This window comes from Cyanistes caeruleus, chromosome 9 (assembly GCF_971803275.1).
Source record: "Cyanistes caeruleus chromosome 9, bCyaCae1.hap1.1, whole genome shotgun sequence".
NCBI lineage: Eukaryota > Metazoa > Chordata > Aves > Passeriformes > Paridae > Cyanistes > Cyanistes caeruleus.
Window position 1 is genome coordinate 12,294,073 of NC_141709.1, and position 18,106 is coordinate 12,312,178.

Genomic DNA, 18,106 nt, shown 5'->3' on the forward strand with positions numbered 1-18,106 from the left:
GGAAAGTGTTCACATCTGAGCAAAGGAGAGGTCTTCATGTCAGAGTGAAGTGCAAGAAGGAATTGCAGGATCAGGCCCAAAATTTAAAAATTTTAGTCTATGGTCACGAATATTGTTCCTAATGCCTTGTATTATTAAAGTGTCATCTCAGTATTATTATATTAGAAAACATACTCCCAGAGAAGTAGCTCCTTACTTCTTTTTTTTTTTAATTAAAAAATAATAGACAAATTCACAGTGAAATGATGAAATTTAAAAACAAGCTTTCTTGTCAGAAGAGTGAGTAAAGAGGGGCTTTCCCCCTACCAAGAAAACAAAGGATTCCTGAAAGTCTTGCCCTGATTTATTCTTCCAATTTTAAATACCTTAGGAGTAGCGGAACTGCTACTGGCATGGTAGTATTTCTAACAGTCAATAAATCTAAAATATTATGTGTGAATATTGGAATGAAGCCATTAAGAAGATTACAGCATGCAACACAGCAGAGGGTCCTCATGAAAAAAGGACTGGTAATTCAGGACAACTGTGACCACTGACCTTTGAACAGTCAAGACCACTGGTCAGTCTGACAGAATAATAGAGTTCACATGCATGGAAAGTCATCTAGCCTGTAACTATAATTTAAATGCTTAAGTGAATGATTTAAAAATACCTTTCAATCTCAGTTAATTTATTATACGGTTTATTAGACAATGCCATAGAATAATGTTTCTTTCAATCTTAAATTCATCATGAAAAAATTCACGATCAGAGCATATATACATGGGTACACCATTAAATACCTATGCTGTGAGGACATCATCATGCTTATTGATCATGAAAATAATTACTCTGTTCCCTCTGGACACAAGAAACAGTTTTAGAAAACTTGGAAAATACTGCATTTCTTTTGTTAGGCTGTTAACCAACCTGGAATCAATTTTTCAAAGGGACAGTAAAGATTACAACTTCTTTTATATTTTCAGTTCTTCATTCTATTTTAATGCCTTTCAGAGGTACTCATTATATTTTTTCATCAGAGGTTTTACTACTTTTGTATGTATGTTTATGAGGTTTCTCTCTATGTTACAATGCTTCGCATATGTATCTTTGACATTCCCTTTAACATTTTAAATCTGACTTACCATTTTGACTCTACACTCCTGTGTCTTATACTTTTACCCAAGATGTCAGCAGCTGCACTGCCCCTCATTAATGCAAAAGGAGGACAAGCATTTTGTCACCCTATGAACCAAACACAGCCCTGTGCCTTTCGTCTGTGCCTTTTGTTTCCAGGTTTTCCAACTATAATTTTATATGCATTCCATCAAAATGTTTAATTAAAGTGCTTTACAGATTGAAATGAAGTAAGAGATGGGATTATTCAAATTAAAAGCTTCAGTATAAAATCCTCAAGTTCTGCAAGCATATTTTGCATAGAACACAGCTGTTCTTTTTTGCTCTATATTAGATATGGAAAATTTTTTTAAGTTTAGTTTGTAGTCTTTACACTTGGATAACCTACATTAAGATTTGCAGTAATAGCATGCATATATTCTGGGAGAAAATACACTTCTAGAAGAAGGAAGATCTGTACTCCTATTTCCTTCATTCTAGCCTGCTTATTTATGGATCATTTAGATATGCACCTGTGAAACACACGACAAGTGACTCTTATTGCACAAAGATACATTTTGGCTGTTTGAAGGAGCTCCAGCTTTAACTCCAGCATCTCATGGAATACAATGCCTAATTCTCAATTCCACTTCCAGCTATTATTTGGTATATAGTCCTTCATGACATTGTAACGTCAACCCTATTTAGTCAATGGAAGTCCAGTTAAAGTTACTGACACACCAGGAAATTACTCGTTTTTACTTAACTTGTTATACTCTTAATTATAGAGTACAGTCAAAGTCATTGTATATATGTTTGTGCATGTATCCATGTATAAACATCTGTGTAAATCACAAAATATACCAATGTAATAGTACATACACTAATGTAAACCAGAACATCACAACAATTTTTATAGTCTTTTACATTTCTGAACTATAGTTGATATTGAGGCCAAAGACTGACCACATGATCTACAAAAAGTCAAGATTTTAACATCATTAAAATCAAAGTGCACTGTCATGAATAGTATCATCAAGAGATTGACTTCTATTGTACTAAATATATACAAATTACCAAAAGTAACAAAATACACAGTATGTCACTGTAGGATCTTACTTGGATTACGACAGGGGTTTATACGACTCACAATTTCAGAAAATGTAACTCTTTGATTTCATATTTTGATACAAAATTCTTTGTCTTGACAACTATTTGTGATAGCTTGTGCATCTTTAATTGAATAATGAAAAGAGTGGTTTCACGATTATATTCTTTTAGAGCTCTCTTGGGAAAAACAAGGTGAATTTTGCAACTATTTAAAATGATATACAGAGTATGTTCCCCATAGGCAATAAAATAAAAATTAAAATTAAATAAAATAAAAATAATAAAGTAAAATTAAAATTAAATAAAATTAAAATTAATAAAATATAATAAATATAATAAAATATCATAAAATATAAAATATGATAAATATAATAAAATATAATAAAATATAATAAAATATAATAAAATACCCTTTGCAAGATCAAAGTCTGGAAAGAGCTGGCACTTAATTTATCATCCTTTACAGACAAAAGACAGCTTTCGTCATTTCAAAAGGATCAGATGTCTTTTATGACAAACTGGGTTTGCAGTTTAATTTACAAATAGAATTCTAAGTAAGCAGTCTTTGCTCTGCCAAAGCAAATGACAAACAGTATAGGTTTTCATTCACGCAGCCCTCAGCAGGATAGAAGAGATTAAAATAAAACTGAAATAATTTAGAGAAAACAAATAAATGTTTCACAAAGTTGAAGAAGATCAAAGCCTGAATTTTCTGACCCCAACTGTACAAGCATTTCTTATTATATTGACCAGTGCCATCAGATCATTAATTAAAAGGAAAGCGCTGGCAGGTGGCAGGGAAGCAGAAGCTGATAATTGGCCCCCTTCTTCTTTTTGCCTTCAAAAACTCTCGTTCTTTCGCAAGACATGCCACTAGGCAGACAGAAATGCCTACTTTGTAATATAATGATTAAGATGAGATGAAGAGACTTCCATTTAAAGCAGCTCTGCCTAATGAATGCAGCTAGCTTTATAATTATGATCCTACTTTTACAATAAGGAATATGATGTTCCATTCAACATCTCCTCAGCTGTCAAAAAGGTAAAAATCTCAAATATAGGGGTCTGCACTAGCTGCTTTTCACCCCCTTATTTCTTTTATAGCAGTTAGCAAAACGAGAAAAAAAAATAACTGTAATTCAAGCACCTATATAAGAAAGAAAGAAAGAATAAAATGTCTAAGACTCACCACTTCACCAGGTAGGTTGTTCAGGTCATTAAAAGGAGTTTCTAGAGTGTTTGTGTCAACATTTAGTAAAACCACATCCTCCAGTGATCTATTTTTCACTCTCTGTTAAGAAGGAAAAAAAAATACTGGAAAAACAATTTACTATGGTGTCCTCCTGAAGTACATTTTTATTATAATGTACTAAATTACAAACAATGATTTTATACAAAGAACAATAATGGCAAAACCAGTTGGAGCTTTAGACGTAGGATTTGTGAATTAGATACAGCATTCAGAGTAGCTTTTAAAAATACTTCTTATTCTTCAAACAGTAAGGTTATAATAATCACTGAAAGAAATTTCTGAAAACCAGTATTTACAAAGAACACAGTTGAATATATTGGATAAATATATATTGGAACTATACATATCTTGTAACAACATTTCATTCTATCACATTTGTGAAAATCATATAGGATGTTAGTCATATAACCAGATGAAAACCAGAAAAAAATGCAATTATTTGCAGATTTATGTAAGTACCAAGCATATGATGCCTACTATTACCACAGAAGAATGGATAAAATACTTTTTCATCAGTGTACTTGGCTAGCAGCTAAGAATTAAGCAATTTGTTCCTTTCAGGAAAAAGGGATAGAACTCTTTTCTATATGGACATAAAATAATAAGCAATAATAATAATGCAGTAATATGTAGTATTATTATAATAGTAACATTTTCTATATGGACATAAAATAATGTGCAGTAATAATGCAGGGCAGGAAATAATTCCTGAAGGAACCGAGTGACTTCTTTTGTCAGGGCAAATCTTTCAGTTCCATTATTTCCTTATTGAATAAGAAAAAACATCATAATCAAGATATTATGACTGATGCATGCAGGTCATATGAACCTGATTTGGGAGCACAGAAGGCTGTGCCTGGAGTTCAGAAGTGTAGATGATATAGAAGGTCTTTTTTTTGGAAAAACAAAAGTGCTGGTGGCTCAGGGAAGACCCCACCCCATCAGCTTAGCAGATGTAAATTGATCCTTAGAAACTGCTTTAGCAGAAGTGTAAATCAAATAATGTTCCCAAATCAATTATCTACTCTGCATGATAATCAGATAGCACATGGGATAGGCTTCACGGCATAATCAAATGGTTATGGAAAAAGGCAAAACTATTTCATACCCAGCTACTATGTGAGTTCTGTTGTGCTGGTTTACATTCAAATCTGTAAAAGCCACCTCTTGTTTTTTGGCAAAAAATACTAATTTCTAAATTAATAGTTAGAAATGTTATGGCATGAAGTTAGATTCATGTTTTCAGAGGGACAGGAACAAAAATTATCTGGGAAATCACAATAATGCCAAAACCTGAGTGATGGTGACTCCAAAATAAATATTACCAGTTCCTGAAAAAAATGAATTTTTCCTCATTATTGGGAAATCTTTTCCTAAAGTACTAAAAGGCAGGAAAATAGCTACTACTGAGCTATTAATTAGACAGAGAAACAAGTCATAATGTAGAGCTACATGTCTTCATAAAACACTTCAACAGTAAGATTTCAAAGAGTGACATTTTTTTACTTAGTAAAGCATATGAAGCTTAAATTTTGTAATTCTGCATGCTAAAATACAGGGATTTTTTTCCTGAAGCATTTCCATTAGAATTTTTTTACGGCACACACATCTCATGCTTCCCAGTACACTTACCTCTATCAAGCTTAAGTGGACGCCAATTAGATAAGGCATTGGTGCACTGAAGAAAAAGAGTGGAAAACATCAAATTTTAAGTAGAACACTAACAGAGTATTTTAAATCTTGGCACATAAGCCCCTAGTAAACAGTCAGTGTTTAAGACAGGCTTAAATGAACACTACAGAAATATTTAGTAAACAATCAAAATTTTGTTTTACTCTGCAGTAAAGCTGACCACAAAATAAAGGATGCTGCTGCAAACTATGAGGCATGAAGCAAGGAGGCTGCACATCTTTTCATCCAGATGTAGTTCCAGTAACTGACCACACTGAGCTAACCTAGAAGATGTTCCCAAAGTGGTCTGGGTCTAAAACACCAGGATATGGTCCTGGTTACCATCACCATAATGCAACACAACCATCATAACCACCAGTTTTGGTTCTGAAACCTTTCCTTGGCAAGCCATATATAAATATACGGCTGTATAATATCCTATTTAAGTCAAGATAATAAACTTCTCCCTTCCAATTTCCATAAGAGAAGGAACTATATTCTCCAAATATAAAAAATATCCACATGAAGCCACTACAGTAAGACCTCCTGCTGTATGCAAGCAAGAAACTGAATTAAGCTAATTTATCATGGTTTCCCACAATCTTCTGTTCTGGCAACATCTGACCAAGAATATACTCAGTGTCCAGCACTGAAGGAAAAACCCTCCAACAATCACCACCAGATGTTTGCCTACTGCGAGATTACTGACAATATTCACTCTGGAGAAGTGAGCAATTGACAAACTAGTTTAGGCAACTCAATGGGAAATTAATTACTAATAGACCACAGAGAAAAAAAAAACTAAATAAAAATGATCTCTGAAAAATAATGGAAGGCAAGATGACAAAGGTACACAACTCGTACACAGTAATTTCTCTCATGGCAATAATTTGATCATGGATCTGAGCCAGTGGCACTGACTGATTGGCGACTGACTTCCCAAGGACGGGGCAAGGTTTCACTGCATCAGTTCATGTGGTCTCATCCATTTGGTCCCACCTCTGGGATCAGAAAAAGCAATTCTCACCTGCCTATGACTACAGCCCATTTTAGAAAAATCTGTACACCCTATGGATTATCCAATTGCTCTCATAAACAATGTCCCACTGGAGAAGTTCAATGCAAAAAAAAACCAAACTAATAAAAAACAACAAACAAAACCAAAAACCCAGCCTGAGGCCCAAACAAGATTTCATGGTGTCTATGATATCAAAATATAGGTTTGCTGAAATTGCAAACTCACATGGCTTAAGGTTTCTAGGCAATGGAGCTTCCAAAAAGGAAAAGAGGCCTCTATTTTTCACACATCTTTTTCTTAGCCCAATAACTGACAAATTTTAGCACTTCCTGATGACTTCATTCAGGCTAATCCTTATGTCTTTGTGAATGAAACACAAATTACACGGAGTTGTAAATGAGTGTCACTGCAGAGCAGACACCCATATATATTCAGAAAGGATTTAAACAGCTTTAAACCACTCTATAATTTCAAGAATGCTTTGTACTACATAACATATTTAACAAAGCTAATAAGAATGATTATGGCTGACACGTAACTGAGAATTCTGCTGCAGAATATGCAGCAAAATAGATCCTCAGGTTCCTTGTATCTGGATATCTCAGTGTTATAAATAATGTGAAAAGGCAAAACTACAGTGAAAACAAGTGCAAACATGTACGGATTTTATGCACGCTTGTTTTCTTGTACATCGACACTGTTCCAGTGAACAATGAACAGTAGCTTCACCAGGCTTGTGCTGACTTAAGACAGCTGATGATTTGCTCCATTAAAAAATCTGCCATTAAAAAGGGAAGCATGTAGCTCTTTTCTCTCAACAAAGCAACAGCTACATCATTTCAATTTTGAAGTTAACGGAATAAAGGTACAAAGCACCTTGAAAATAGATGAAATAAAAACTGCAGGTATGGAAAGTCAATTTAATTATTTTCAGCAAAAAGTTAATTTTTTTACTGCTGGATTCTGAAGTCTTCACTGCAGAGGACTCATATGCACATGAAATTGCTTACTGCAATACTACTGGGAGCTGCTATAGAGTTTTTCTCTTGCTTATGCACATTAACACCAAAAATATCAATCTGTGGTATCACTGCCCAAAATAATTACTATGTTATGCAAAACATCCAAGTTAATTGGAAAATAATCATCCCAATCTCATGAAAACAGGCATATGTATATCCTAATTCAGAAGAAACCAAATCTCATAAAGACCTATTGCAATTGTAACTTGAATTTTCTGACTGCATTATATTCTCAACAGAGCACCAGTATAAGAGATGCTTTATCATCCACAGACAAAGCTGGCATATATTCTAATATTGGTGATTAAGTTTACCAAGATACTACAGAGAAATTTCATTAAATTAGCTTTCTCCTTTACAAAAATTAATTTTATTCAAATATAATTACTATATCAATGTTCAAAATTAATTTTTAAGAGTTTTCTTGAAAGCCAGCCACCAACTCCATTGAGTGCAAGTCTCCTTTTACTTAAATGTAGAAGAGAAAACAATTTTTTTTAACATAATATAAAACTCAATTTTTTATTAACTGTTCTGTGGGGTTTTTTGCTGCGGCTACAATGAATTTTACTTTCTGAGCCTATATTTTGGTATCTTTTAGTAAAATAAATTTATTATGTCTCCTGTTTTGGATGGTCACTCCAGTTCTCACACTGGAGCTCCCATAATGGCAGTCAAGGCCGAGATGAGCTGTGTGGGGGTAAAAAACCCTCCTGAAGTCGATAAACAGAAAATCTGCTCCCACGGTGGAGCTTGGCACTCATGGCCTGGCCAGTCCTGAGGGTGTTGCAGTCACACTGACCCTCTTGGTTTGGGCTACTCCTGCACCATCTGTTACATTAAGTCTAAATCCAGCCAATAATCAGGAAGCAGGATAGAAATTAACAGATTTTTTTAATTAAAAAGGCAAGTGGAAGTAATGAAATAATTTTAATATAGCCCTTTTGTGCTGGAAGATACATTTTTCTGTTTTCATGCCTACAAAATGTGTCAGCTAGGCAGATTTTGCAATTTATCAAATTCTAACCCCCATAGAATTGTATTCTTTATCTTTATGATATTATGAAGGTTCTTAATCCAACTAATAAAAAAAAAAAAGAAGTTGATTTCTCTCAAAATATGCTATATGATTAATGTGAAAAAAAAGTTACAGAATCAGGCCTGTCTTTAAATTAATACATTTAAATGTATTTTATCTTTGTTTAAAAAAAGCCTTACTATCACAGAATGAACAAATGATCCAATTCATAGTCCCCTACTTCATGTATTTGAATACCATTTCAGAACAACACTAAGAAAATGAGAGTTCATGAGAGACATCACAAGTCCAAGTGAAAAAGTGACAATGAAATTTCTAGGTATGAAAAGGCATGTTGAGCTGAAAGGAAATATGGCACTTTTATAAAAAGAACTTTGCTTATCAAAATGACATAAAAAATAGAAGTATACAAAATAACTTTTAAATTCTTTCATTACTTTCAAATTGTCATGATCCTGTTGGACTGCACACTAGGTCAAGCCTACTACAAATTTTGAACTTAAGAAGTCATCAAGATTTTTTAACTTGATATATTATATACCTATGAGGAGAACATTTATTTACTGTTAATACACCAGAACATGAGGAAAGCTAAGTAATTTATGTGTTTTTATTACAGTTTTCCAACCCATCTCACAAAAGAACCATTCAGATGATCAGAAAGAGAAATGTAAATGCACAAAAATCTGAGTCAAAAGGTCTGAATTACAGTTACTGTAATAAACTCATCAGTTGTGCATTTCTTTTCATGAACTTTATGTTTCCTTTTGAACATCTCTAAAACAGGGAAACTTTTTTCTCCACTCTGTTATACTACTGTCAAAAATAAAAAGGGATATAAATGAATTTTACAAGTTTAAGAAACTCCATGGTTCTTTTTAATGAATAAAAAAATTTCTCAGGTCATGCCACAGTGACCTAGAATCCCAACTATTATCATCATCACATGAAGCTGTGTATAGCATCTAACATTGCTATTTCTGGAAACATTATCTGGGCTTAGAAGGGGAAATAAGAAAATCTTCTCGCATTCAGAATGCACTCTACAGGGTACAGCTTGAATAAAGGTGTTGATCTGCCTTCTGAGAACAGCATTTATGGATGATCTGAAAAATTACTAAGTTTCTGGCTGTAAACTCAAATAATACAAAAATAAAACACACCCAAGTTCTAACCCAACTTGGTACATTTTATCAAAGTTAGGAGGAGAAACAATTAGGACATAGTTTCTTCAAAAGAAAACTATCATTAAAGTTGAAAGGCTTAGCTATATTTGTAAGTTAAGGGAGGAGTTGATGAAGAATATTTGTTTTCTTTTTTAAAACAACAAATAATATATACATGAACTGTAAGGACTACCACAGAAAAAATATACCATGGACAAATATTATGAACTTCAGGAAAAACTATCAAAGACACTTCAAGAAACATAGTGAGAATTTGTTTGAAAACTAAAGTTCAGTAGACTGTAATACTCTCATAGATCTGAGGGGAAAAACACCCAAAGCAAAACCAACAACATAAAGCCCAGTAAACTGGGAAAATTATAAGCATAATTTATTTATATGAAGAAAACATAGACTTAGCTTGGTAAGCATCTGCCTGGGTCTCAGTTTTCATATACAATAATAATTCCCAATCTCTAGAACAGCTTGAAATGGTTCACTTTTCTGTAACAGACCCAGAGGGTCTAGGTAAAGTGAAAATCTCCAGGGATGGATATTCCTGCTTAAATGGAAACTCTCATTTGTTATCTCTGCCACTACTCTGAATAAAAGCAAGTAGTCTTAGCCTGAAATTGTGAAACACAGGCATGTGAAAACATCATCCTCTTGAAGGATCAGAAGTTAATCAAAAAGTGCTTCTTGTTCAACTTAAAAATATGCCAAAACCACAAAGTCTGTCATGTGAACAGAAACACATCAGAAGAAGCAGAATTCTTATTATAAAAATTTTGGAGTCCCAAAAGTATTTTTTAAGCTCTTTTGGGAAGGCGCTGGCTAGAATCCTGAGCCTGGCTGAGTTAAAATACAAATACTAAATCACTGATGAATATTAACATCTGATTCTGGAAAAAATTATCAGAGTTTTTTTGAATGCTCCTCTAACGTACTTCAATCTAAAATAGAAGCCAAATAAAAGTAAACTGTAACATGTTTGCTTTTAAATTATTGAATGAGTTCTCTTACCAATAGAACAGAAACACTTCTTACAAACAGGATTCTAAATGCTGCATTAATAGTAATCAGAACTGTGATTCAAGGTACCAATTCTAACACCATATCAAGGCATCATTTAAATTTAAATTTAAAGTGCTTTCATAAACCGGATCCTTTATGTTCAGTCACAATAGTTAGTGTTTTCACCAGTTACTCAAAATTCTAAGACAGGTAAGAATCTCAGAAATGGGGATAACAGGATAGCTGTCTTACCAGCAGTAGTCCAGAAGATGTGGAGGAAGCACTGGGATGTAAATATGTTGCCAATACATTGGATATAACAATGCAGCTGATGCATGAACACAAGCAGTTAACTAAAAATAAAAATACACACACAGAATTGGCAACAAAAAAAACATGAATAAAAAGAAAATACAAAACCTTAAATTAACTTTAGATATGTAAGAACCTTAACCTCCCCAAACCACCAAATAATTTTGTAAATTACTCTGAATTGCCAAAATACATCCACAAATAACTCTGATGTATGTATACAAGCACAACATCTGCAAGAAGTCGGGCTAACAACTCAAGTTAGCCCTCCCTGCTCAGCTATTCCTTTGGAAAAAGGGAAATAATCATTAATTACTTGATGAAGTCATGGTCAAACATGAGTACTGCCATGAACACACAGGACAGAAGTGCACCCTAGTTTCACTCAGCTCCACTGAGTAGGAAAGACTCAGGGGAGTTTTCTGGTCCCCATTTCTGCTATTTTTAACTGGAACTGATCTGAAGGTGCATGAAGCCACAGAACAGCACTAAACTCAGAAGCAGGATTAACTCCTGTTTGTGTCACTATCTTGATTTCCAAACTAGCTTAAAAAAATCTGAAGTGAATATTCCCTGTAACAGAAAATAAACTTATTTACAATTTTCCAAAACTCACTTCTCAAAGCAGAGACTTCCAAGCCTGGCATAAGGATCATGAAAAATGAAGGCCTCCTTGACCAAGAAAGGAGGTGCTTACAAACTGATTACTACTCAAAATGGGTATCTCTGGTTTTCTAAAACAAACAAAAAACCACCACTTTAACCCCCAAAATAACCAAAGGAATAACTACGGAATTCATTAGAAATGGGGCCAAGTTCATTCCACAAGTGAACAAAATAATCTTGTAATATGTAAAGAATTCAAATTTGATCTATTTTTGCTATCAGGGAGTCTCTCAAATTTTGTTATTTTATTATGCAGGCACAGAGTTACAATAGAATGAGAAAAAATCAAGACTGTTTAAAACAGGGTAGCCTATAACCACCCCATGTAGCACTACAAAACTCATAAAAAAAAGGGAAAAATTTTTAAGAGAATGTTCCATGTAGAAGCTACTAAGCTGATGGAAAAGACAAGACTGTCCTAATGTTTTATATAACAACAAAATTACTACCTGACTTATTACAAAATTATTAATTAATACATAATTAATAATTATTAATACAAAATTATTACCTGACTTTTGATAATAGCACTGTGTATTAGACAAGAACTTTCACAATAACAAAACAAAGAGCAAAAAATAAAATTTAAATCCTTCCCACAGAGCAAGTGCTAAAACATTATGGATTTTACAGGGAAAATAACCAACCCTCTTTGTACAGAGGATCAGTTAAAGCATTCACACCCTGGCTGTCTTGGACATTTAGACTTGTAAATGAAAAATTATACTACAATTTTGTACACGTATTTCTACACTAAAAGTGAAAAAAAATGAAACTGTTATAAGACCATTGCAGAAGAAATCACAGACAATTACAATTTGTGCAGCCTAGTTTGCTCAGCACTCAAATTAATATAACATGATTAAATATGGAAAAGAAGAGGGTCTGAAAGCTCCTGAGGGATATCATTAGGGCAAATTGCCAAAGAATGAAACATGAGCCAGTCAGAAGAGTCTGGAAGCTGCAGTGGTACCAAGGGAATTGAATGTTCGACAGTTGGAGCTTCAGAAATGTGTGAACTGCAGGTTAAGGTATCAGGAGACTCTGCTCACTGACACACAGAATGTCACTATTGACCAGCGAGCTGCCCGAGCCTGACAGCTACAAAGCAGAAAGCCAAGGATATCATAATTCCCTATTTAAACTCTCCCTTGCAGATTAACATCTCCTTTTTTAGCTTTACACCACACCTCTGCAATTACTCTCATTTTTGACTTATATTAATGGTTATTTTAATAATTATTGTGTTGTTACTACGAATTGATTTGGGGAAAGAAATAAATGAGTACCTTCTCCCCCTTCTACACAGTGGGGTTTATTTCCATATTATCTTTCTGTGTAGTTGAACTAACACTACTGATAGCACAGTCTAGCTCAGTATCACATTTTTTGCTCTTTCACTCAGAATGGATATGGCATTATTAATCATTAATCAAGTCCACATACTTTTGTACACAGTATATAAATTACAAACTACAACAACCTGTATGAAAATCTGCATTTCATGTATTTCTATCAGAGGCTGAAATAAAGCTGAGCATACAGTTATACAGGATATCCCCTGATGTATACAGTCTCCTCCTCCTCCTCTTAATAGGCATTCTTAAATTATGAATTAAGATGACTATATTATTTGCATGAAGAAATTTATCTCAAGCATGTCTGTTATATTTTAATTCTCACTTTAACAGAGGAAGTGTGTAACTCCTTAAAATCATCTGAAGTTTTATTAACTCATTTTATAATCTGTATTTTAATGTGGCACTCACACAAGCATCTATTTACAGGTCATAGTTTTTAATCGATTAAATTTTATTATTCTTGCAGGAAAGGTAAAGATTTGATTACTTACATATCAAGTTTTTGTCGTACTGTTCCTTGCTTTTCTATTTAATAACATCTTAATGTAAGATCTTATTTAAACATATCCCTCCATGCTGCTGCAGTAGGTTTCCAAACATTTTAGTATGCCATGAATATGTTTTATAGTTTCCTGTTGTATACAGCCTGTAACACAAGCAGCTATGGGACAGTGCTGCTCTTCAGCAGCAACACTTCACAACACTATTATTCTGCCAACTCTGCCTTTAAGCAAATACTGATAATTATGGATTTCATATTAAAATTTGCATACTTGCTGTAAAAAAAATCTCTTTTTTGCTTTTTTTTACTGTTTCAATGGTGACTACGTTTCTCAAATGCATTAGTTATTTAAATAACCCTCCTCTTTAACTGACACATCCACTCTATGGAACAGAATGGGAGCTGCTGTGAAGCCTGGAATAATGCTGCACATCTTAAGGAACCAGGCAGTTCAAAAGATCTTAAAAGCTGCGTAGCAGGAAGAACTCGGCCATTTATATCAGAACTCTACAAAAGTGACACCAGATTTGGGGGTGTCCAACAGTGTCTGAACAGAGCCCGACAGGCACCTGCCAAAGGCTGCAGGAGGAGATCCTCAAACAGAGCAACCTGCACAAGCTCCCAGGCAAAGAAATGAGAGACTGTTTCTTGACCAAGTGGGTCTGCCCATCTTGCTTGACCATCTTCTGCAGAAAGCAACTCCTTACACTATGTAGGCACAAAGGCATCTCTCTGTGATATATACAGATATATCATTACACAGCTATGCACTTTGGTGAAAAATCTTAAATTATAGCAGCAAAGTGCTGCAGAACCTAGTTTCCTCATAATTTATAACCTAGTTTGAGGCAACAAATGATGTTGAGACAGCCTTCTGTAGTTCACTGCACTACAAAAGATCTACTAGAGCTGTGCTTCTATCCATTAAGAAATGGGCAAACAGTTTTTAAGTAAAGGTTTTGTCAGCTTAAACTCATTTGCCAACACTGAACAGAACTTCTAATATTTTTGCTTCCATCAATTTTGATTTTTAGACTGTTATTCTCCCTTCCAAATAATGACTTTTAGTTAAAAAACTTCCATTTTCAAAAATAAATCTAATTATCTTTTTTAAATTGGTTTAAATTATGTGGTTTTAAACTACATGAACAATATGAGTCAAATTATTTGAATTAGTTAAAAGCAAAATTTTAATGTTCAACTCTTTAATAAATAAACACATCTAATTTGAAATCTCTAACATTTGCACTGGGCATAAGAAGCTTTATGTCTTATTCCATCAGTAATAGGTTTACTAATAGTACTGAGTACAACTGAAAGTTTCAGTCTGTTTCTGATCTCTCCTGATAAGATGCTGCAGCCAGAATCAACATGTGAGCTTTCATATCCTGCAAGGAAAGTAATTGGTGTTTTCTCCAGAGTACTCTTTATTTGCCCCTACAAAAAAATTCTGAAACTACATACTAAACAAATACAGTCTCTCCAAATAGTGGGAGACCATATTACAGCATTTGTTAGCAAAATTCGTTATTGAGTGGCAGAAAATTGATTACTACCAAATCTCAACAAGACTTCAACAAGACCAAATTCCAGAGAATGATGAGTTACTTTCTACCTTTTGGCAATAAGCAGTTAGGAAGGCTGTTGTTCAAAATCGATGCAGCGATGAACAAGAACAGCCGGGAGAAGTTCTAGTTCAAGACTTGATCAAAGTAGGTTTATGTGCTCCTGGGAACACAAGGAGTGCAGCTCCTCCCCTCCCTCATGTGGATGCAGTAGTTCTGATGTGTGTATCTGCTACCCCAATGTTCACTTCTACCAATGAATCTTTCCACTCTGTATTTCAAAGGGACTGATCGCTTTTTCTGTTGATTTTTTTTTTCCTTTTCCTCATTTTAGGTCTTGCTAAAACACTGTGACATGTCTGGAGCCACACTACTTTAGTTGAAACACTTTCTGCAGACTTACAGGTAATGCTTATTTGATACCTATTATTCACGTAATTTCAATGAGCAACATGAAAACACCTGTATCCTGCACAAAAGGTACCTGGCAGTTTCTATCTATATAAATTACTTTCTTCAAAACCTTTTCTATAATCAAAGGTAAAATGAGAGAAAGAGCATTGGTGGCAAGATTTGCGCACATTGCAATGCACAAACTGGAAAGACAAAAACTGATTAGCAGAATCTTGTCAGAAAGCCAAAAACAGCAACAGAAGTTAAACAAATGCTAAAGTAAAATTAACCTGTGATTCTGTACAACCTCTCAAAATCTACTGTAAGCAACTAAAGAACTACTGTGATAAAAGCATTTCCTGAAAAATCATCAAACACTGTCAATCTCTGTCAACACCATATCCAGAAACGGGTACTGGTGTGCTCTCTCCCTCCTCCCTCACAGTCCCAATGGGCCAAAGAACTGCTTCCCTCCCACTGCCTTGACCACACATATGTTGAAAGATGCCCAAGATTCTGTTTAGTTTAGTTATCTCATCTACTCATTAATACCTACAACAATAAACTGTAGGGGATAGGTCACTGTTTTACCACAATTACAGCAGTCACCATCAGCCTGGACCAACCCTTGTGGCTCCTTCCCCAGTACTCCCAGTTCACAAGAATTACTGAGAAACACTATCTGCTTCCTGAAAGGGGAACAGCTGCACAGGTGAAAGGCAGCCTCTCCTCTGCATTATTACAACTCACAAGACAACCAGCTTTATTTTAGAGGTGCAAACACATCTAAATCCTGTTTAACTGAGAATGAGATCAGGCCCCAAACCCGTAACAAATGCTTAATACTTGTGAAGACCTGCCTTTCTATCCACTTCTTGAATGAGGGGCAGGGCAGAGGGAAGACTGGAGATTAAAAGTGAGAAGGGAGCTCTTGGCTTTTGCCAGTTCACATGAGAGCATAAATCTACTCCCAACCGTAAAGATTAAACAGTCAGACTAAATGATAAACTTAGCTCATTCTGCCAGCACTGGTGAGATATCAGTGAGGGAAAAAAAAAATAACAAGAAAAGAGAACAGAATATATTGTCCAAGCCATGATATGCAAAGCCACTTCTATGCAATTCTTTATTTTAGCTCCTGGCTAATAATTTTCCATCTGCCATCCCCATAATCTTTAGGAAGAAAAAGAGGGAGGACCTTAAATGAGCCATAATGCATTTTCATCCTGTTGGAAAGATGAAAACCCAGCTCTCCTCTCTCACTGAAGGGAGACAGAAAGGGAAATTTATTTCCAGTTCACAGATGAAAATTGTAACTTTTTCCTTCTAAAAATTAAAGAAGTAAAAAAACCAATTTATATAAAAAAAACTTATTTTCTCCTGGAATTGCTGTTGGGTTTTTTTAGGATTATTCACTTCCTTTTACCATTCCTTCTGGGGGAAGGAAAGAGATGAGTGTTATGCATGATTTTGACAGCACTTCATATACAATCAATTTCATTCTTTTCTTGCAGTTCTTGATTCACAAAGCAGCATTATGGCATCATTCTTGTGCATTAGTTTGGAAGAGAAAAGAGAAGACTGCAGACACGGCTTGTTCCTTGCCTATGGCTCCAGGAGTGACATGTTTCCCAATAGCGGAAGCTGAGCAGAAAATAGAATTGAAGTGGTAGTAGACAGGTGAATGCTCAGCAAGGAATACCACTGACATACTGTGCCTACACCAGGGACCCACAGGCACTTATATAGATAATCAGAGGTATCTATATAACAATCTAGCTGTGGGTGCAGACAAAAAAAAAATCATTCAGTTACTCAAAGGTTTTCTGAACTTCATTCAGTCACTCAAAGGTTCTCTGTTTTTCTCATAGGTTTAAAATGAAAGTCTTATAAGCTAATCAGGTTTTATCCCTAACACGTTACAGATTGGGTTAATAACATCTCTCTTAAGATACTCATTTACCCTGTAATAAACTAACTAAACTTCTTTATATCATCTGTTCAAAAATTTCAGTTTCCTCACATTTCTTCATTTAATCTCTGTATGTTCTTGATTTGTTTATTCCCATTTTGACATTCATTCATTCCCTTCTTTATCTTTTCCTCACTCACAAAACCACAGAAAACCATGAATATATACATCTTTGTGTCCCTTTTCCTGACCAGCTCCTTGTTCCCTCTTTTCCTTCTTCCTTTATTTTATGACCCATCTCCATGAAGGAAGAGCTACCCTCTCATAAAATAAGGGGATTCTGCAAATGTTTCTCATGTCTGAAAGGAGAGCTTCCAGGAAAATCACTTTTATTAACATTTCCTCCTTCAAAGGAACTCCATGGCATGTTCTTCTGCCTTAGACTAATTAAGAAGCAGCAGGGACAAACTTCCTTGTGAATGGCTTACTTAAGACAACTTACTGTAGCAAGAATAGAGATAACCACCAATGATGCTATAGCTCATCTTATCATTGGTGAATTGAGGAAAAAAAGAGTAATAAAGCAGTAGCAAGTATGAAAAGGAGAAATCTTGCCATACCAGAACACCAGAACGAGGGCTGGTATTACACTCATTCACCCTTCAGCAACTCCTCCTCACTTTTGCTTCACATGACCATCAAATTACTTCAGTAGTACTTTTTGTAAGTGGTGAGACAGTTGTGCTCGACAGAATAGGGACTCTTTCCCTCTCAGTTCCCCTTCAGCCCAGCCACAAAGGACTCAGTTCCTAAAGGCTTCACTCAGAGTCCCACATCAGTGCCTCCACTGACTCTACACAGCATTTAGTTCCATCAGTTTCTACTGAATTGTCGAAAGTCATACAAAAAAGCAACAACTTTGCTCCAGATTGACTCAGTCTTGGAGTCTTGTCTTGACTCATTCTCCTGCAAGTGTTAGTAAGTGAAAAATTAAATTCTGGAACTAAT

General features: G+C 34.8%; 1 protein-coding gene across 3 annotated transcripts in view; it reads right to left on the minus strand.

The window, feature by feature from the left end:
- DENND1B (DENN domain containing 1B) overlaps positions 1–18,106 on the minus strand; it is a 156,462-nt gene that overhangs the window by 46,622 nt on the left and 91,734 nt on the right. For all 3 annotated transcript variants that reach the window (XM_086841999.1, XM_086841997.1, XM_086841998.1), the window contains 3 exons: positions 10,640–10,740; positions 5,090–5,135; positions 3,395–3,496 (listed from right to left, as the gene is read on the minus strand). In XM_086841999.1, coding sequence (XP_086698125.1) covers positions 3,395–3,496; positions 5,090–5,135; positions 10,640–10,740 — 249 coding nt within the window. The remainder of the gene's footprint in view (positions 1–3,394; positions 3,497–5,089; positions 5,136–10,639; positions 10,741–18,106) is intronic.